Here is a 22,093-nt window from a genome sequence, read left to right as displayed (position 1 = left end):
AATATAGTACTAGATAATCCTTTCCTTCCATCTGTACATACAGTGGGAAGCAGTATGGATTTCTATATGGGTAAACTACTTAATTAACACTGATTTTTGGAGTTCCAGTTCAGGTATTCCCATGTTGCAGAGTTGTAGACAAAATAACACTATTTATATATCAGTAGACTGACTAGATATCAACAGACTGACTAGGTTTGCCAATAATTAAAAATAATCTTTTAAAGTGTTGTTGTTTTTCTCTAAAGAGGAGTCCTCAAAGGAAAAAAAATCTGGTAAGTTTTCTGTGCTATAAAATGTTGATCAGAAAAAAAAATGGGTGAAGGGAAAATGGAATAGAGTGATTGGAAAGGCAAAAGAGAAGACACACATCAGTATACCAAAAGTAACATATAATTTGCTGGATAAGTTATTTCTTAATTCATAGTCAGAAGGAACACAAAAGTGAGTACTCTCTGTAAACCTAAATAAATCAAATATTTTAACATAGGGATATGGTAGAATTTGCTTTGACTAATAATATCCTTTTTTGCATTAATGTTGACCATGAGTGTTTTTGTTTTTGTGAATCAAGACTGTCTTAATGTACAAATGATAACATTATTAAATTCATAATGATGTAATAAGAAGACAAAGCATGAAAAGACATTTGGCATGAAAATAGACTAGCTGAAAAATCAAAGATGCTGCCAAATCATAAGATTAAATTCTGCAAACACCCATGATATATCCATTAATCTAGGGATCAGCAGTGTGGTACTTACTGAACTTCCAAGTAGACCCTTTACAAAATCTTGGCAAACTTCTGAAGTTTCTTTGATTTGGGAAGGAGGTAACCAGGTTATACAATGACACCTGGGACTGGAAAATATATCCATCCCTGTGTTAATCACATCAGCAGAACTGTAGAATCTGAAAACAACTCACTCTTGGATTGCATCACAATATAATTACTTAAATGCTTTGAATAAAAAATTTAAGATAATCAATTTTTGGAAATATCTGAAGTACCCTAGAAAATATATACAACACATTTATTGAAACATAATTTAAATTCTTGGAAATATTACATTTCCATTCCCTAGTTATACCTTTTCATTCTTTTTTTAAAAATGGATTTTTTTCAATTAGATGCAAAATGTTCAATATTTTGGATAAAAGACTGTTTTTTCATTAATTTGCTGAAAAGTCCATTTGGATTTGCAAGCAGTGTTTCATGCTTTCCACACTCAACTATTCTGCCTTGGTCCAGAACTGCAACAGAATTAGTATTCTGAATGGTGGAGAGTCGATGAGCAATAATAAGAACAGTTCTGCCTTCCATGAGCCGATCTAATGCTTCTTGGACAAGATATTCATTTTCAACATCCAAAGCACTAATTGATGAATAGAATGAAAAAAAAATGTTAGAATTTATTAATCTTAGTGCAGAGAGTTTCCTAGAGGCTAATTGTCTGCCCAGTCTATTTTCATTTCATTTAAAATTTCTTCTAAGTGGAATTTTTAAAACAATATTGAATGATGTCAACATTTTTAAACAAAAACAATTATTTAAATTCTTGAGAGACTTGCTTTCATTAAAGAGAAGGCAACTTTTCACAGATGATGTCCCCAAAAATGAATTAAAACATTCTCATTTTTAATCTGCAATTGAACTAACTCATTTATAGCATATAAGAAGTATCACAGAACTGTGAAACAGGAATGACTTAGAGAGGAAAGCTTGACAGGCTTCCAGCATACTATAGTCTTCAGTATTCCAGAAAGTGGGGAAGTTTGTATACTTGCACAAAACCAGTCATGAGGTCTGTGCAACTTCCACTTATCGTGAGAATTGTATCTTTTGGTTTGGACCAGGTGAAGCACTTCACCAGCCTGGTCTGCAAGCATCTTAACATATTAGAGCACACTCTTACAAACCCTTCTATAAAGCTGACTGGAAGCATTATGTGGATGCATGGCTTCAGACTCATGAAAGACATCTGGAATAGCGCATGTGTGCTTGTGCAGGCACATTTGGAATTCTGTCAGGATGTTCTGAAATGGAACAAAATGGCTGCTCTGGGACAGATTCCTATTAATAAAACGGTTGCCACAGTAGGCATGGCTAGTCACAAAACACCATTTACCGTACAGCAAACTTATGAAATTCACATTTCCTCTGACATCTAGGATGCTATCATTCCAGCTGAAAAGAGGAGCAGTATCTGAACAATGGCAGACAAAGTGGAAGCTACAAAAGTATATTCCACACTGAGGAAAATACATGTAATTTTACCATAAAATCAGTAGTAAAGATATCAGAAAGTCCCAGGGGTTTTGAATATTAATCTTCTAAGAAACAATTTGAAAACTGTCCCAGCTACCCATCATTCTTCTTAATTTTTATTATTTACCTTGTTGCTTCATCAAGGAGAAGAATTTTGGGATTCTAGAGAACAAAATGAGAACAAAAAGGTTGAGACTGGATGTCTACTTTATGCAGATTTTTTTTAAAAAAGGAATGCCACTTTTATCATAGGTTTTAGTAGGCATCAAGAGATGTGTTAAGTTTTCTCTAAAGCAGTACTAATATATCACTGAAATATTTTATCACGGAATACAAGAGAGAGAGAGAGAGAGAGAGTCTGTCAAGCTTCAAAAGGCATATCTTTTCAAAGCCTTTTTCTTTCATGTAAAGACTTGGTTAAATATTACTAACTGTAAGACATCCAAGACACTATGTATTTTTAAAATAACCTGCAAACTCTAAATAATATTACTACATAGCCAACTATCCCAGTTAAAATAAAAGATACTTTTAAAATCCTGATCAAGTTTACTATCTTCCTAGGGTTCATGAGTGATTGTTTCCACAACTGGCTGTTTTAGAAAAAACTATAGAGCAAGTTTCCATAATTACAAGAAGTTTTACTACTGTTTAAAAAATGTGATGCAAATGACAGAAAAGTAACAATAGACTGTTAAAATATACAAAATAAACAGTATATTGAAACAAAAATAAATATATGAGAATTATCATAAAATGCAGTGAATGCATGAGAGTTCCTATTTCTCTTAATTCAGCTAATTAAACCACTTTTGTCACATATTTTCCTTGTTCCTTTTCTCTTTTTAAAGGCACAGAAGAAAAAAGGCTTACCTTCAGAAGAGCTCGAGCAATTGCAATTCGCTGCTTCTGCCCACCTATGCATAAAAATATGATGTAAATATTGTATATATTTTATGTATACCTATTTATGTTTTTTAAAAATGTACTCAGTCATTCAAAACAAATGATTTATAAGTTGGTTTATTTTTCTTTTCTTTCACCATTGAAAAATCTGACTTAAATGGAGAGAGTGATTATTGCACCGCAGTTTGACAACAAGATTAAGTGTTTTAATTCAGTTCAAGGGATGACATTAAAATCTGTATAATCAAGCACATGCCATTCTAAGAAAAGGTATCTAGATGCTGACAGAATAGTATTTGTCAACAGAATAGATTCTTTCCTTTCCTCCTTCCCATCTCCCTTAACTACAGTGACCATATTTTCTTGGAAAAAAATATAGGACAAACCTGAAAAAGGGGCAAATCTGAAAGAGGTTCATAAGGATAAAAAAAAAATTAATTGTTTATGTTTATAACTTTGCTTTGCAAAAGAAAATTCAAGAGCAAAACGAAGAAAAACTTTACAGAAATGCATATTCTAATAAAAATATCTAAAATCAAACATTATATGTACATTTATTTTAAAAAGACAATTCAATTTCCATATTTTTCACATAAATGTGAAAGACTTGTGCCATTTGTATGGTAAAAGTTAAATGACCAAAATAAAGGACAAAACTGAGTTTTTGAAAAATAAATAAATCTAAAGGACAGCTTTCTGAAATAAAGGACATAATACAGGATGTATGGTCGCTGTACCCATATCCCTCGAATCTGCTCGGGAAGGCCAGAAAACCCTTTGGAGCAGATTTGTGGTGTAGCAAAATGAAACACGCACAGCAGAATGACACAGGGAAAGGCAATCCGTTCTATAACAGCCATAAATTACAAAAATAGATTTTTAAATGACATAGTCTTACCAGACAGAAGAACACCTTTTTCTCCAACTAAAGTGTGGAATCCTTTTGGAAAATTTTGGATAAAATTAGAAGCATTTGCAATTTTGGCAACTCTCTCAATTTCTGCAGGAGTTACTGTGGAAGGATCCTCTGCACCATAGGCTATGTTTTCAGCAATAGAGCATGAGAACAGAGTGGGTTCCTAGTGAATGAAAAAGCATAGGGAATATGGCAACACAGCTACACACATACCCAGATAAGATCATAAATAAAATAAATAACATGTGACCTAAGAGATGAAAGAGAACACTTTTTTTTCCATAAACAGTGATGAATACAAGTACGATTGCTTTAAGGGGCCATGGGGCAAATTCAAATGCTGGAGAGGAGAAAAAAAATGTCCTCTGACATCCTCAAAGAAATTAGGTAAGCAAATACTATAAAAAACTCTGCTTCTCTTTTACCTGACTTACTGTTCCAATATTAGTCCTGAACCATAGTGGATTTAGCTGACGGATATCAACCCCATCAACAGTAATGCTTCCTTTAATAAATTAAGAGACTGTTGTTAGATAATATATTAGACAATGATGAGGGTGGAGAGAGTAAAAGTGTACAAAAATTCATAATAATGACACTATCAAATAGCAGCATTAGAAATATTCAGTTTTTTAAAAACATTCTAGGCAAGAACTGGTTTCACCTTGCATAGAGTAAGTGATTTCTAGAGACATCTTTTTAATATAAGAAATGATTCAAGCACATATATGTCAGCTCCAATCAATTTAGAAGAGTGTAGGAGAGGCACATTATATAGAGATTGCCTGAAATATTGCCTTAATTGTAAAAAAAACAAAAACAAAAACAAGATGAGTGAAACATGAATCTGAATTTGTTTTATATATTGTTCCTTTTTCAGTAATGGATAAAGGCTTAAGCTATGAAATGGCAACAAACGTTTACTTTTGGCAATTAATGCCTCCTTTCTAAGACTGCATTTCATCTCAATACCGTTATTAATAAGCTTTCAACTGATTCTACAAAGGCCCTACTTCTCCATGAGCAAGTTGTGTTTTCATCTTTACTCAGAAGTATACCCAGCAACAGATGTTCATATTCACACAAACACATGTAACTACCTGAGAGTGGATCATAAAGCCTCAGTAGAAGAGACACAACCGTCGATTTGCCAGAGCCACTTGGGCCCACTAGTGCCATGACAGAGCCTGCAGGGATGCTGAGAGAAAAGTCTTGAAAAATCAATGATTCTGGACGTGTTGGATATGCAAATTTGACATTTTTGAACTCAAGAGCACCTTTGAAGGCATCCTGGTTTAATACTGTTCCCTCTAAATAGGAAAAAATGCAAAAATGAAAATAACATCAATAGTGTATCATTCAAACACATTTTAGTAAAGACAAACCCAATTATTTGCACTAAAAATTTAGTAAAAGAAAAAAAAATCAATATGATACTTTACTAAGATTCTGTAGACTAGAGTTACATGAATCTGGGCATCCTGAAAGATGAGCCATCCAATGATTTGGGCTTGTCTGCTTATGTAACAAACCATGAATCCCAGCTGTTGGTACATTTGGGAAATGCAACAGCTCCTCCTCTGGTGGTTCACTAAGACCTCCTGCTGGTTATGGTTGACTTGGGCCCAAAGGCATTTATTCTCACTTCGCCCCAGCACTTATAATGTAGCTAGACCAGGTCTTCAATAACAGCAACAAAGTTATCATGACAGAGAATGGGAAACAAAAGGATCATGATTTACAAAAGAGAAGGCAGAATGACAGAGTATATGTCACAGCCAGAATAGAAATTATCAGTCATATTCCTGACAAGTGATCATCAAGTCTTAAATCATCTCTTTCTGGGATGTATGGTGTTACTGATTAGAGTGCTAACTCCATCATCCATTTCTATTCAAATTGTCATAATTGTACTTTTATTGTGCTTTACTGCACCCTGTAAGGCATAGGCAGACAAGTTATTGGGGGTGGGTGGGGGGAATATATATATATATATTAATGGCCTTACAGGGCAGCAGGGGCCATGGCCAGTGACATAATGACATAGTAATCATTTTCATTTTAGGAAATTTGTAGGGAAGATTTTAAGGAGAAAAATGCCCTGACCATAAGGCACTATTTTGGACTTTAAACTCTCACAAGATGTGAAAAGTAGTTTGGGAAAATTTCTAAAAGGTGAAGTGGGTGCCTTAAGTCCCCCCAACAGCTCAAACATATTAAAAAGATCTAAAGATATTTTCAAAACAAGATACCAAATTATGCAATTAAAACTATTAAAACCAAAGTTATAGTTTGAACTTTCCCATGAATTACCCACAAAACTTTAATAGCGTATCATGTTAATCATCAGTCATGGCAAGTTCAAACATACAATAATTGTCCTTCTTAAAGCTTAATACATGTGGGTCATGCTGTGTTTTCCATGCATATTTACTTAGAAGTTATGTATTCCCACTGTTTTCCGGAGTTTTAACCATCTAAAAGGCTGGTACTCACAAAAACTGTGCCACAACAAATTTACCTATTCTGTTGTATTTTGTGGCATCAAATGAATAAGTTTATTCCTTGGGATCATTTATGACATTAAATGTGTAATTTGTCAGCATTCTTGATTAAAATCACTTCTAATTTATGAAAAAGTTAGTTTTTGTATGATATTGCATGATGTATGGATATTTTACCAGCTTAAACAACTGCAAAATATAAGAACATTACCATTAAAAGGAAGTTGTGGCTTTCGATCAATAAGTTCCCACAGACGCCCTCCTGCACCCAAACCTTTCATTAACTCAGTATAGAAAGAGCTTAATCCTAGGAAAGAAAAAAAACCCCTATTGTTATACATATTCAAAAACAAGTATTGCATTTTTGTTGAATAAGCTCTGCCAATCAGTGTTCAAACAGTCGAAATGAAATAGCCAACTAGTACAGCTAAACAAGGAATAACCTAAGATTAGACTGTTTAGGGCAGAAACAGTAATTGGGCAGGGGTTCTGCCTTTCCCCCTTCATTTCCACTCTCAGCAGCAGAGAAAGTAAGCACATCACCTGGAACTATTTATCTGCTTCCCTTCTCTTTCTTTTAATAAAGCACATTAATAAAATGGCTGGCAGAACTTCTGTGGGCAGGTTATCTCTCACATTCATCAGAGTTGGAATCTGTTAACCATTCAAAAGACTCAGTGAATGCTCTTGCTGACACCTGATCCCTTTAGCACCTGAAGAATTGTTTGGCCAGTTTGGTGCAACAAACAGGGTTCTGTAAGGAGAGGTTAACCCTTGAACAGCAGGAAAGGAAAAATGGGCAGGAGACAGATAATTTGGGGACAATTCTGAATTTGGTTACAAACTCCTTCTAAAGAAGCATTGTGTATTCTTCTTATATTAGCAAGTTTTAAAGATTTAATTTCTACCACTAATGTTATTGCAACGGATAGAAATTCTACCGTGCCTTAATCCTCACTCCATACTCCTTTACAGACCATTGCTTCTGTGATTGTCCTAAAAGAGACAATGCTTCACTTTAATGGAACCTAATTCTGCTTCTATAGATGAACTTTTGAATTAAATGAAATCTATTAAGATAAAATATAAAGACATCTGGTGTGTATCAGATACGTATGATATAACAAATAACATTTTCTACCCAAGAAGCAAAATTCTACAATATCCATTATAAAAATTAATAACATTTCCATATTCATTATTATTTTGCACAATGCATACCATTTTAAGCTATTTTGCACACTTTGCTGTAGTCTTCCTAGTCGTGAAAGGTGATACAGCATTATATACAGCACTTAAGGCTCTTATTTACTTTTATTCATTTCAATATTATTCAAATGCACCAATCATTTGAGGTTTCAAAGACACATTTTCAAACATATCACTCCCACTATAGGGCCTGGAATGTTTATTTTTAAAAAGAATATTGAGATTGGTCATAGAATTCAATTTTTGAACACTATTGCGTCTTGCAGATTGCCTGTGTTTCCACTGAATCATGCCATGTATTCATCAGAAGTATTTAGTAATGCAAATAATTTAATGGACTCCGTGTATTGCTCTTTAAGAGTCATTGTTCAATTAGATCACCCTTCCCATCCCAGTGCTATTCCAGAATTATTCTCAGCCAGCAGGGCCACTAGGCAGACAAGCTAGCAATTTTGGGAAATGTACTTGACACATCTGGAGAAAAGCAAGCTGATCTCACCTTCTGATCTGACATCTTGCCTATTTTAAACATTTAATTTTAAGCATGTATTACCTCTAATGCTTATGCCAACCCAGAAAGCGTACATTAAGAACGAAGACAGTTCACCAACAGTCATATGGGCACTACCCAGCAGTAATCCTCCTTTGTACAGAACAAAAAGCACAATCAAATTGCCTGATAATCCTGTCTGCAAAGAAAGAAAGGGAAAAAGTGCTGATTGCAGGGCTCTCAGTATAATTCTTCAGAGCTGCATCTTCTACAAGGTCCTCAGATTTATGGATGAATATTGCAAGAGAGGGAAGGACAGACACCCCTCACCCATCCTCAGCCTAAAATAAGACCATGAAATGTATCAAAATAGTACTCTTACTACTTAGACTTCCATAATTAAAATCACCTATCCTTTAATCCAGATTATTTTAGAGATTTTTAGGCACTTTCAGATGACCAGCCTTTTCAACTTCCAATCCAGAATTCAGTTTCAAATGCACCCAAGAATGTTTTGATTATTTTTAGTTGTATTCAGATTTTGAAGGCTATCATCATAGGCATATTTACATGGTTGTAAGCTTACACAACTCTAGAACCACCAGGCAATGAGTACTTACCTTTCTGGCCAATAGTTGAGCCCAGAGAATTATCAGCCAATTAGTGATCACTTGCTGGCTAGTAATGAAATGCTTCATCCCACCTCCTCAGATTCATAGCTAAACACATACAGTATCTCATCCGTCTTGTCACAATAAAACAGGATGAACTACTAGTGTGTCCATGTGTTTCTGTGCTCGCCTTGGCGGCAAATTTCATTGCCTTCTAAACTTCTAAAGCAGTCAATTTACTTAACCATGCTGCTATTGCAAGATGCCAGGAAGTGGGAAGGAGGATGAACCAAAGTTCCCCTCTAATGAGATCACAGACCGTCCCTTTAAACACAAGGCAGCATTATGTTGATATTTCCGAAACAGCATTCACTGCCTTGAAATGGCATTTTGCATCCATAGCTTCAGTTCTACTGGAGATATTGATATTGTATGCAATTATAAGGTGCTGGTTACAATGCATGTATATTAATTAGGGAGGGAATCATCTTGCAGGTTTCTATCTTTGTCTGAAGGACTCCATGGCTGAACAAATAAATACATGTTAGTAAGTACATGTATGTCAGAAGCAACACTGGGGGGAAGGCACTTTCAGAAAATATTCTGAAATATTTTCAGAAATAACTTGGTTATTTGGGGGACCATAACTGCATCTTTAATCATTACAAACATTGAAAGATTTGTGTCAAAGAGAGAAATATAAATCTAAGACATGATTGATTTGACTGACTGTGATGAAAGCTGAGGGAATTAATGAATGGTCAAGGGTGATAAGAACATGTGAATGTGAGAAAGACCACTTCTTAATAATCCCAAAAATAGATCTTGGGGGGAAAAAAGGGACATGGAAGTGGAAAAAGCAATAGTTCAAGCAGAATGACTGCAGGAAGAGCAAGCACAAATGAAAATACTATGTGAAAAAGTATTCAAATATAACTTAATCTCCCAGAAGAATGGAATGTGTATATAAGAACTGAGGGTGTAGAAGCTATTTAGAACAATGTGAAAATGATTTCAGTTGTGACAGAAATATGTGGAGTTATATTATTGGGGCATTTGAGAAAAGATGCTTAGCAAAATCATAGTGAAAGAGACTGGATGAGGAAAAAATTCACATAGAAAGATTACTGCAAAAGGTGGTGAGAGAAAGACATTGTATAATGTGTATAGAGAGAAAAAGATAGATGCAAAGAATATAGTCCAAGAGAGCAAGGAATGGTTAACACTAAACAAGGCAAATGAAATGCAGAGGAATTTTAATGGAAATAAAATTTTCCTTCAGAAGTGGGTGAATAAAGCTAAACAAAGAGTATCCATCAGAGTGAATGGAATTAAAAATAAAATAGATAAAATGATCTGGGATATTATTTATTTATTTATCAAATTTTTATAGCTGCCCATCTCACAAACAAGTGACTCTTATTGAAATGAGGAAATGCTGGAATGAGTATTTGAGAGATCTGTATGAGAATGACAATGACATATTGAGGAGTGGAACTGAAAGCTCCAGTATTATAAATATTGTTGTTCAAGAAAAAAAATAATGAAAAAGAAGTCATTCATGCTATGAGAAAGTTGAAAAATGGTGAGACTGCAGGAGTATACAATATAATGGAAGAAATGTTAAAATACGATGTGGTTTGCTTTTAGAGTGGCTGTGCAACTTTTTAATCTGTCTGTGAAGACTACATCAGTGCCTGATATTTGGAAAAACGTTCCTTTATACAAAGGAGAAGTAGGAAGAGAGTATTAAAAAAAAACCCACAAGGGGATTAATTTGGTAAGCATGGGTGGTGTATGGGGTGTCCAGCGAGGGGTAGCACCTCTGGTGGAGGGGCCTTCCATACCCTTTCTAGGGCTGCTTGTTCACCTTTGGTCCCCACCTAGCGCTCAGCTCTCACCTGTGGCTCCAAGTAGCTGTAACATGTGCAGTGACCACATCCTGGTAAATTGTCTTGGCAAATGGGCCAAAGCAGGTGAGGGTAGCCAATGGGTCTTTGACTCTTGGGAGGTCTTGGATTGCGTGGAGTCTACCAGCATTGAGTCCCTGATTATCAAAGCCCAGATGCGGTAGGTGGGACATGTCATCAGAATGGATGACAACTGTATGCCTCGCTAGTTGCTCTATGGTGTTATTGTCTCTATGGTGTCAGCGACCAGAAAGAGACCTCAAGGTCAACCACGTAAGTGCTACAAAGACACTGTGAAAGAAACCCTATGCCATTGTGACATCCAGCCAAGGGAACTAGAAGCTGCGGCTGCTGACAGTACCCACTGGCGAGCTCTGTGCTATGAAGCCTCCGCCGGCTTTGAAGACAGGTGCTGCCAAAAACTGATAGAATAGAATAGAAATCTTTATTGTCATTGTACAACTTGTACAATGAAATTAATGCCACCCCAGTGCAGCTTTAAAAATATAAAAACCATAAAACACATAACACACATAACACACATAAAACACATATAACACAACCTTCACATTCCATATTGCACAACCCCTGATGCTGCATTAATACTGCACTATACGATAGAATTCAGTATAGTTGCAGCTCTAAGATAGAAGCTATTCTTCAGCCTATTGGTCCTTGTTTTCATTATCCTGTACCGTCTGCCAGATGGTAATAGTTCAAAAAATGAATGTCCCGGGTGGGATGGATCCTGAAGAATATTTTGAGCCTTCTTAAGGCAGCGAGAACTGTAAAGTTCTTCCAAAGAGGGGAGAGGGCAACCAATGATCCTCTGGGCAGTGGTGGTAACCCTCTGGAGCGCTTTCCTATCTGCCACCGTGCAGTTAGCAAACCATACACAGGTGCAGTAGGTTAAAATACTCTCAGTGGTACAGGGGTAGAAGGTCACCAGCAGTAAACCATAAGCAGTGTCCTAGAATAACACCCAGTTACTACAACAATGGACTTCCAGTGCCCGGTTGTGCTAGAGTCTCTGTGCTTCCAGACTGGGACCGCAGAGCCACCTCTGTGTCCACAGATGAACTGCACAACAGCGCGTCTTCTTTGAATCCGAAGGACTACCATATATATGGGTGGGAAAGTGGCAGGATTCTGACTCAAAGGGTTCAAGAAATGACAATGACAATTTTGGGAAGTACAGTGAGGCTTTATGCAGGGCAAGGGGTATACAGATCAGATTTTTTTTGCTTTTCAGGTCATGTGAGGAAGAATATTTATTGTGTTGATTTAGAGAGAATATATAAGAAAGTCAATAGGCTTAAATTATGGAATGTTTATGCAAATATGGAGTTGAAGGTTGACTGATAAATTCAATAACAGTGATACTTAAGGTACCAGGCTAGACACTGGGAGACTGTGAGTTCTAGTTCCACCTTAGACATGAACTCAGCTGTGATGTCTCTTTGCTTGTTTAATGCATTTGTGGCTAAGGAACGCTTGTGATGGAAAAGTATGTTTGTCAAGGACATGAACATATGTGTACTTTTGTGTGCAGACAATGCTGGTTGACTCACAAAACTAACATATGAGGAAGCATAAATGGGTTAGGAGGAAGGGGAAGACTAAAAAAAGTTGTGGTTATATGGAGCTGATGAGATCCTTAAAAAGAGAAAGGTCAGAATTTTAGAAAACAAAAGGCAACCTATGAAGCGGTATATAGATGTGGTAGAAGCAATGAGAGTTTGCAGAAAAGTATGGAGAGGTATAGTGAAAAATGTTGATATAAATTAATTTCAGTTCTGTTTATTTTTGTTTTCTTAATTCTTTCTTAACCTTTGATTCTTTTGGCTTAGCATTTCTTGCTCTTTTTTCTGCTCTCTGCATAACACTGCTTATCGGAAAATGGAACAGCATCGTGAAAATATATTTATGCATACCTGAAAGCTGTTACTTGTTATGAATTTCTGTAAACATAATAAAAAATATGTGCAACTGCAGATATATCAAAAAAAACAATTTAAATGTTCAAGGAAATGGTTTCAACATCAGAAAAACACAGATGATTCCTCACCTTCTTCATATACTTACTGCTCCAAAGAATCCTGCTCGAGCTATTGCTTCCTTTTTGGCCAATTGTAGCACATACTGAATCTTGTTCTGATATTTCTCCATTTCAGTTAACTCGTGCCCAAAAGCTCGAACGGTTCTTAAATTTCCAATCCGTTCTTCGGCTAACTGTAGTAAACAAAATGTGAAAATTAAGATAATCTCCCACAAGCCTTCCTGGATTTCCCTCAATGCATGCTGTCATTAAACTAACAGAGGATCTTTTCTGCTAAACTATTTACATAGCCTAGATGCATTTATCATACTATAATACAAATTATTAGGCTAGGGAAGAATGGATTACACTATTTCCAGACAGGGTCAATTTTGCATGTTCATTCACAAACCTCTTCTGATCTATTTCCATAACAAGCTACTTATTTTTAATCAGTCAAAAATTTAAAACATTTTAAAATGTATTTTATCTAAGAGTATGTATTTCTAAATACATTTGGCACTGCATTATAAGCTTAGAGACAGACAAAATCCTTCAAAAGAAATAGCCTAATTTGAATCATCTCGTTAATCCAAGCAATCAGATCAGAGTCAATTCACATTGGAATTCACAAAAGAACAAATTCTTCAAGCACCTTGAGCTATAAGACACTTTGAGATGTCATTGCATGGAAAAATTACTTCAAATTGCGGAATTACAATGGTGACTATATGGAAATGACTTCAATCAGAACACAGTGGGGACTTGTGGGAAATGAGCACGAAAGAGAAAAGCTCAGGGCAGTTCAACACTATCTTTCAACATTCTCATTTGAACAATTGAGAACCAACCTGTGTAGCTTCTGCGAGGGAATCCTGTGTCATTCTAGTCAATTTTCGTAAATATGTTCCATAAAGCACAGCTATGACAGCCAGAGATGGTACTACAGTTAGGACGAATGTAGCAAGTTTTGGAGACACAAAAAACTAGAAGTAAAAAAGATCGATGTTAATTTTTTAATACAGTTTACAGAGGCTTTGCTAGATTTATTAATCAAATGGTTCAAATACAGGTAGTCCTCTGTTAATGACTGCAATTGGGACCGGAATTTCTGTTGCTTCCAGTCGCTGTCATTAAGTGAATCCTGTGCCATTGTTAAGCGAGAATGTCACGTGGTCACCATTTGTGACCTCCTGCCGGCTCCCCCATTGACTTTGCTTGTAGGAAGCCAGCAAAGAAGATTGCAAATGGTGACAACGTGACCGTGGGACGCTGCAAGCTGGGCACTGAGCACCCAGATTGCGATCATGTGACTGTGGGGGTGCTGCAATGGCTGGAACTTCGAGGATCGGTTGAAAGTACCACTCATTTAGTGCTGTTGCAAGTTTGAATGGTCACTGAATGAGTGGTTGGTCAGCAAGGACAACTTGCATGTCATGCTGGGCTGTTTCCTTTCAATTTTTTTTTGCAATTTTTTAAAACCAGTTCTCATTTTTCAGTCCTAGTTCCCTATTGGTGAATTATTCTTTTGGAGCTATGTTGTAACTATTAAGAGCAATAACAGCCATTGTATAGGACACAGCTATCAACATAGGTTCCACTCACTTTTATGATCAAACCTCACCCAAACCACAAGATACAACTGCATTACAACTCAAAGTAGAAGGAAAAGAGATTAAAAATGATGCATGTTAGCTTTATTAGCTTTTCTCTTATATATCTTGTGACCTCTCTACCTTCAGTCATATAAAGCAAAGTGCTTGGGAGTCTTTTACTGCTAAATATAAAAAGCACATTTGGAGCCAAAGGATTCTAGATATTCTATGTAATGTATATGTAATGCAATCTTTTTGCCTGTTCTAGTGCTACTGATGGGAAGCTGGGATTGTATGATTTTTCTTTATTATGGAAACTATGAATCTGTGGCATAATTTGAATGCTGTAACTTCTGTCCATTGAGTTATCCTCTCTTTCATAGCTTATAATTAAATATGGTTTTAATGTTTGCATTACATAACAACCTATTTCATACCATGTGTTTAAACCACATTGTCTTTGGCTGAGCAAAGCCATTACAGCTTGTAAACCATGGTTTATGGCTTAGCTATATTCAGTTATGGTACTTATGTCCCTTTTCTCTGTGAACTCATAGCATGAATGAGACATACTGTACATTCCCTAATTTCTTACCCACAGCAACAGCACCGCAAGGTAGATGGGACTGGAAAAGAATGACTGGCCTAAGTCATCCAGTGAGCTCTGTGGTCAGGCAGGGACTTGAAACTGGGTCTCCCTGGTCCAAATCCAACCTCTTACCCACCACACCTGCCTTCCCAGTCAGTTAGATATTTTTCAACAAACCATTGTTAAAATAACCCCTTAATGCACTGGGCAGACCTAGTTATTTATTTGATTTCTACCTGACCCTGGTAAAGACATGAAGATGGATGGCGGGAGCGGGGCAGGCAGCAGTATTATATCACAGGATCTGCGGAAATGGAAGGAGAACAATGCAAACACATACCATCATCCCAACAGCAGCTGATGCCTGACCGGCAGCTCTTAACCCATCCGAAAGGTTTTCAGTGACCGAACGGCCCAAGAGAGTGGTGTCTGAAGACAAGCGATTAATCAGCTCTCCGGTGCTGGTTTTGTCAAAAAAAGCTACTTCTTGTCTCAAGAGAGAAGAAAATATTGTTTCTCTCAGACGTTTCACAATTCTTTGCCCTAAAACAGTCAACAAGCGTGGAAATTTATAGAAAAGATTTTAATATTAAAAAAACTTAGCATTACCACCATTCCCAAAAGTTATTTGCAATATTCCAAGTTCACTACCACTTATACTCTGATGTCCTTCAGATGTATTAATCTGTCCCTATTGTGGGTGAGGCTGTGTGAGCATCTTTTTCCAACTGCCTAAGCAGGATTTCACATTGGATGTGCTCCAATTGTCTGAAACAAAATATGGATAGGATAGAGATCACTGCACTCCACTCTGATCATCTTATCCCTCCCCTTCCTATTGCTTACAGTAGTCCTCACTTAATGACTGTTTGTTTAGTGACCATTTGACATTATGAAGGTGCTAAAAAAGTGACTTACGACTGGTGCCCGAAGTTACAACTGTTGCAGTGCCTCCATGGTCACATGATTGCAATCCAGGCACTTGGGAACCAGCTCACATTTATGACGGTTGCAGCATCCCGGGGTCACACGATCGCCATTGCAACCTTCCCAGCTGGCTTCTGGCAAGCAAAATCAATGGGGAACTGTGTAATTCATTTAACGACCATGGCAATTCACTTAATGGCCGCCACAAAAAAGGTCGTAAAATCAGGTCCGGTCACGTGATTCGTTTAATGACTGCATTGCATAGCAACCAAAATCTGGTCCCAATTCTGGTCATTAAGCGAGGACTACCTGCACTCTGAATTTCAAGGCTACTAGTTGCAGGTCTGTCCAGCTATGAGGAACCTAGGAATCCCAATTCGATGATAGACTGGTTTTTCACTGAAAAACATGTTAAAAGCCATTACTTCAATTTACTGAATGTTTGCAGAATCCTTCAGTTCGTCACTACCAGACAGCCAAGCATGTGCCATGCTTGATTACTGTAGCAGCCTATTGGCTGGATTACCCCACACCTCTTCCTGCCACTCAGAATCTTGTACTTTGCTGGATCTTCTTTATTTTGCCCCATCTCTTTTTAACACAAATTAATATATTGGGAATTTGAGAAATATTAGTGGTGTTGACACATTGTATATTGCATATGAGCAGAGCCTGTTATTTGAAAGATCTGTTGATGGCTCATATACCTGTGATTCCCAAGTGTTTGATCCAATTCTCTAGCTAGGGACATTTGGCTCTACTACTACTAGAATAGCCACATCATGGTGAAGAGTTTTTCTTCATCTGGTTCCAGTTCTGTGGAAAAGACTTTCCCCAGGCTTATGTTCGGAATCAGATCACTCAAAGTTTAAAAAGCAATAAAAATACTTTTTCATGGGCCTCTATGAAATAGATTTAAAATAAATTCTTGTCAATCTAACTATATTGAGGTGATTATTATGTTATGTACTTTTAGTATAAAGGCTCCTTATTTTATATTATGATATTATATTGAATTGTAATGTATTATGTTCCAAATGTCATTTTATTCTGTGTCTGTACTACACTCAGTTATAAGCTCTTAATAAATAAAACAATTACTACTATACTGTTACTAGATCCTGTTCATCAGCTTCAAGGAAGAAATGTGTTGCGCAGGAAGGGAGGGGGCTATATGCATATAATGAAATATTGGATCAAACAGTAATACTGGTTAAAAAACACAAAAGAAATGAGATATTTTGTGTATTTTGGTAACAATATGCAGAACATGATTTTGTGGCAGAAAAGGGCATTTCAAGTTGAAAAGCCCTTTCAGTTTGTGATGCTTTTTCTTGTTGTTCCATAGAAATTATACTGTTGTTTCTCCTGGTTTCAATGACACAATTTCTATGGCTGGAAAGAAAATTCAGGGTCACGTGCGGATTGCGGGTCACAAATGGCTCACTTTTGTTCTGATAAAAGGAGCAGCCTGCCCATCCACTGGCAGGAAGCTCTTGCTGAATCTGGCTCCGTATTTTGAATATCTTATTTACTATTGGCCTAGATGGAATTCTATATGGTTCACAACAATATGTTATTTTACATTTGTACCCAATTACCTGAAATCTGCATGAGGTAGACACGTATTCCATTGGCAGTGGCACCAAATATAAATATTCCAGTTAATAAGGCACATAGCGTGGACAGGTTCTCTGCAAGTTCACCAGTTGGATTTGTGTAAATGACATCAATAACTTTCCCCAAGAAAAAAGGAGCAGACATAGTGATGACACTGGAAATAGCCAAAAAGCCAACAGCAGCTGGGCGGGGGAGGGGGGAGAGAACAAACAAGCCATCTTTTTAGTAATGAAAGATTAACGCAAGTTTTACATTAACATTTTATAAAATACTTAAGCTCTTTACAGGAACATTTAAAAAATATATATTCTGAATGTTAACATTATTCTGATGAATTAAACTGAAAATTGTTTGCAAATGGTAGCCTTGTTGGTCTTTTGAATGCAAGGTATCTTAAAATCTCCTGCTTATCAGTTTAGCATAATCCCAGGTAAGTGTGGATGTGTGAAGGACTGAACCTTAAAAATTAACAAATATATTATGGCATAATATAACCAGAGTCCAATGCATCAGATGCATAGAACAGAACTCCAATTTAGTGATCCAGGTCACATGTTAAGCTAGGATAACCATGGCTTGTTAACAAACCACAGGTCTTCCAATAGAAGAGAATATATGTGGCTCAGGGTTGAACTATTGAGTCCTTGCTGATCTCTGAGCTTGGTTATTTGCTTGCAAACAACCAAGCTCAGAGAGCACCAAGGACTCCACCACAGGTCTTGTTTATACAAGAAATCATGATTGATTTTAAACTTAGCTTACCCAATAAGCCATAATGGCTGGATTTACACATTGAAGAAAGCCATAAACCACAATTTACAAAGCACTGGGCTGACACTACACTAAAACAAAATCAAACAAAGCACACTACTCCTTAGCATTATTTGTACCCCAGGTCACTGTTTTAAGCAACCTAGTATCACTAACCAGAAAGGCGTTCAAGCCAAACTCCACTTCTGTGAAACTTCCAATGTCCTTACCTGCAAATTGTATAAGGGATTTTTTTTTAATGATCCCATAAATGTAAGCTACATTATGAATAATACTTCCTTTCTATTTACATTTACAGCAAATTCACATTAAAGATTTGATTATGCTCAGTTTGCCCTGCCCCAGTACAGCTGCAGAAGGAAAAAAATGCTTACTGAGACCTATCTTCCTTTTTACTGCAAGATCTTAACTCCTGAATTACACAGGGATTAAAGTTTCACCCCATTCTTAATGCAGCATTTGCCTTGAGCAGTTTCACCACAACCTCAAATGAAAAACTGTTTTGCAGTGGGTGTAGCTGTAGATATTATGTAATTTGATTTTGCAATACAGAACGTATCAAACATGCAGTATCTTTGGTAGTACACATAAGGAGTCTTCTTACTGTACTGTACAGAGGTACAGAAAAAGTAAGCAGCAGCTGCCCAACAGGGAATCCCAGCTCCCTCTCTAGAAAGCAAACCATGCTGAGGAGTTTGGATGAAAGGCTTGTCCATGCTGGTGAGGGATGATGGGAGCTGTAATCCAAGACTTCCAGAAGATACAAAATTGGGGAAGACTATAGTGTGCAAATGGAAGGGAACTGCAAATGCAATCCAGATTCGGTGGGGGCAGGAATACGCGAGGAGATCACAGAAACGGGCTTGAAGTCCATGTAGATCTTGAGTTGAGTAGAACCCCATAAAGATCAAAGAACTGTGGGGCGGAGATCAACCACCTTCGCGGCGGGGAAGGAAAGGCGAGGGCTAGTAAAGGAGTCAAGAGCAGCGCGAGGGCATCCACGGTGGGCATTTGCTTTAGCCCAGGCTGAGGTGGAGCGAAGGACAGGGTTAGGCTTAGGGGACAGGAAGCAGCAGCAACGGCAGTCTTTCCACGCTGCCTGCGGGAGCCAGTTATAAGTTATGCGGGGAGGGGAGCGACGACCCCGCTACAAGATATACTGCGGGAGTAAAATCAGAGAGTAAAACCAAGCAACGCGCCCGCGCAAGAGGGCAGCGCGCTTTGCAACCCGAGACCTCCAGCCGAGAAGGAGATACCTGTCAGTTTCCAGCGTTCCGGGTACGCCAACGCCAAAAGCCTCTTGGCGTCCGAGACGGCGCGGTCGCCGGGCCCGGCCTCCAAGGGTGGCTCAGGCTCTTGGGGGGCGCCGGGCTTCTTCCGCGAGGATTCCGTCGCGGCTGCCCAGGAGGAGGCGGAGCGGGAAACGGGCGGCACATGGCGAAGCGTACCGGGGGGCAAAGCGGCGACCCTGCACCTCTCCGAGACCCATCCCGCGCCCCCGGGGGCCGCCGGGCTGAAGAGAGCCCGAGGCCAGGAGAAGCCCCGCAGGCTCTGCCGCCGCCACAGCCGCACCACCGAGGGGAGGCGGAGAGCCAAGCCCGCCATTGAACCCGCGGCGACTCCTTCTCTCTGGCCAACCGGGAGTGGGCGTCCCCTCACGGGCTGGGTCGGCGCGGCCCCATGAAGCCGGGCCCAGCCCTCGCTGCTGCCCGCTGATAAGGCTCCCGGCCGAGGCTTCCTCCTCCCTTTTCCAGCCGTCCGCCGGGCTGGGAAACCGGCGGCGCCCTCTGCTGTTCCGGGCCTCGCCGAGCGTTCAGCCAAGACAGTAAGCCGTAAACCTTGCGTGGCGCACCACAGCGGCTGAGCTGGGCGCCGTGTTGAGTGCCAGTCAGCCAGCCGTATTTACCAAGTTTCATTTCATAGTAAGAACCGAAGCCAACGCTGATAATACCCGCAGAGATGTGCCCACCACAGGCTTAAAAAAATAAAGTCCCCGAGTCAGCTTGGATTCTCAGGGATTTTATAGACATGTCCGCTCAGTTTGCTTGGCACTAGTACAGTTCCTGCCTTTAGAGGCGAATATGTGTAGCTCAGGGTTGAACTGTGGCGTCTTTGGGGTTCTCTGAGCTTGGTTCTTTTCTTGCAAACGTTTCATTACCCGGCTAGGTAACATCTTCAGTGCTAGAATGGAAGGGGGTTTGCTCTCTATTTATATACTCCAAAATATCTTAAGTAAACCAAAAGACCCAGTAGCACAAGAAGAAAAAGCAGGAGTTTTCTACAACATACAGTGTAAGGACTGTAACAAACGCTATGTAGGACAGACAGGCAGAAGACTAGCAGAGCGCACCCACGAGTACCAACTAGCAGTTAGAAGACATGATGAAAACTCCTTAATCTCACAACTCATGGACAGACTGAACCATAGTTTTAACTGGGAAACTCTCAGCATTTTAGACCAAGCTAAATCCAAAAATGCAAGAGAATTCTTGGAAGTTTGGTATTCAGACAAGGCAGCAATCAACAGACACAGAGAGATAAACAGCATCTACATACTATTCAAAAGAGACAAAAGACCATAACATCTCCTTACCAGCAATCATCACCCAGATATGCAAAGGTTACTACCAGGCACACAATCAAGCAGTAAATATACGCTAATCAAGGAATTATCAGAGGAGCAAAACAAAACCCCTACCCCCACCAGCACTGGCAAGGCAGGCCACAGTATATAAATAGAGAGCAAACCCCATCCCATTTTAGCACTGAAGATGTTACCTAGCCAGATAATGAAACATTTGCAAGAAAAGAACCAAGCTCAGAGAACCCCAAGGACTCCACAGTTCTTGCCTTCTTTGGGAATGTTTGATTTCATGGGCTAGCCTGTACCTGTCCCTCCAAGATCCTGCTTAGCTTTTGACCTCATCTTTTTCGATAAGAATAAAATGAAATGTCAGTTTCATGTTTGAAACTCTTCCTTCCTAGGCTGTAAATTGCTAAATTGGACTGTATAGCACCACTTCCAACAAGTAAAAGTAAAAAATGATATAGTACATTGCCTATTAAAAAAAAGATATAGTACATTTCCTATACAGTTTTTTTTTACATTTATAACTTGGAGATCTCTATTTTAATGCCATTGTAGGCTTTACTTCAGGAATGTTCTTTTGAGCACTTACTACATCCTGTAGGGCCAGGGGCAAAAAAAACAGCTCTAGATCTCAGTTGTGGATACTTGTAAATTGTAGCAGTCCATCTCTCTGACCTTTCTTTTGACTCCCCAAAACCTGCTCCCATAACAGTGTCACCCACACGTGAGGGGGGCATCCAAATGAAGTAGATTTTTACTTGTGAGATAGGAATTACCAACAGCCATGTTGTCTTTTGTTTAAATGCTTTCAATCGGTTTACATACAAAACTGTAAGGAAGTTTATAGAACAAATTTTACATATCAAAAACTACATTCTCTTACATAATGTAGTAATTGCATTATTAATATTTGCCATAGTTTTTTTTTTTAATGGTGCTCTTTAAGTATGCTCAAATATTTACAGACTCCTCCGTTCTGGGGTACTCAGTCACCAACCTAAGAATTGGCTGGTAGAAACTAATATAGAGAATTCAACCACCTCAATAGCCTTTGAAGTAATGTAGTTAATACAGTTTTACAATTCAGGTATACAACAAGTATCCACAATTGAGATTTAGAGCTGGTTTTTTGCCCCTGGTCCTATAGG

At 38.3% G+C, this 22,093-nt stretch overlaps 1 protein-coding gene across 3 annotated transcripts; it reads right to left on the bottom strand.

The window, feature by feature from the left end:
* Window positions 1-226: 226 nt before the first annotated feature.
* Window positions 227-20,125, bottom strand: ABCB10 (ATP binding cassette subfamily B member 10). 3 transcript variants are annotated; one of them, XR_015796618.1, is made up of 14 exons: window positions 19,612-20,125; window positions 17,566-17,766; window positions 15,378-15,580; window positions 13,705-13,839; window positions 12,901-13,047; window positions 8,358-8,493; window positions 6,807-6,902; window positions 5,192-5,401; window positions 4,517-4,596; window positions 4,074-4,254; window positions 3,143-3,186; window positions 2,397-2,431; window positions 1,921-2,037; window positions 1,247-1,376 (listed from the first exon to the last, which is right to left on the bottom strand). XR_015796618.1 is itself a non-coding variant. In XM_007438753.3 (13 exons), exons 1-13 carry the CDS (start codon window positions 19,958-19,960, stop codon window positions 1,124-1,126), a joined length of 2,070 nt encoding a protein of 689 aa, XP_007438815.2. In that variant the 5' UTR covers window positions 19,961-20,125; the 3' UTR covers window positions 227-1,123. The 3 variants fall into 3 exon arrangements, 2 of the variants coding, with proteins under 2 accessions (XP_007438815.2, XP_087999556.1); XM_007438753.3 differs by lacking the exon at window positions 1,921-2,037 and having other exon boundaries at window positions 227-1,376; XM_088143430.1 differs by having other exon boundaries at window positions 1,237-2,037.
* Window positions 20,126-22,093: the final 1,968 nt, after the last annotated feature.

This window comes from Python bivittatus, unplaced genomic scaffold (assembly GCF_059951505.1).
Source record: "Python bivittatus isolate LINGU-HERP-01145 unplaced genomic scaffold, Pbiv_v1 ctg000020_np1212, whole genome shotgun sequence".
In the NCBI taxonomy this organism is placed as follows: Eukaryota; Metazoa; Chordata; class Lepidosauria; order Squamata; family Pythonidae; genus Python; species Python bivittatus.
Note: the sequence above shows the minus strand (reverse complement) of the source record. Positions and strands in the feature narration are given on the sequence as shown.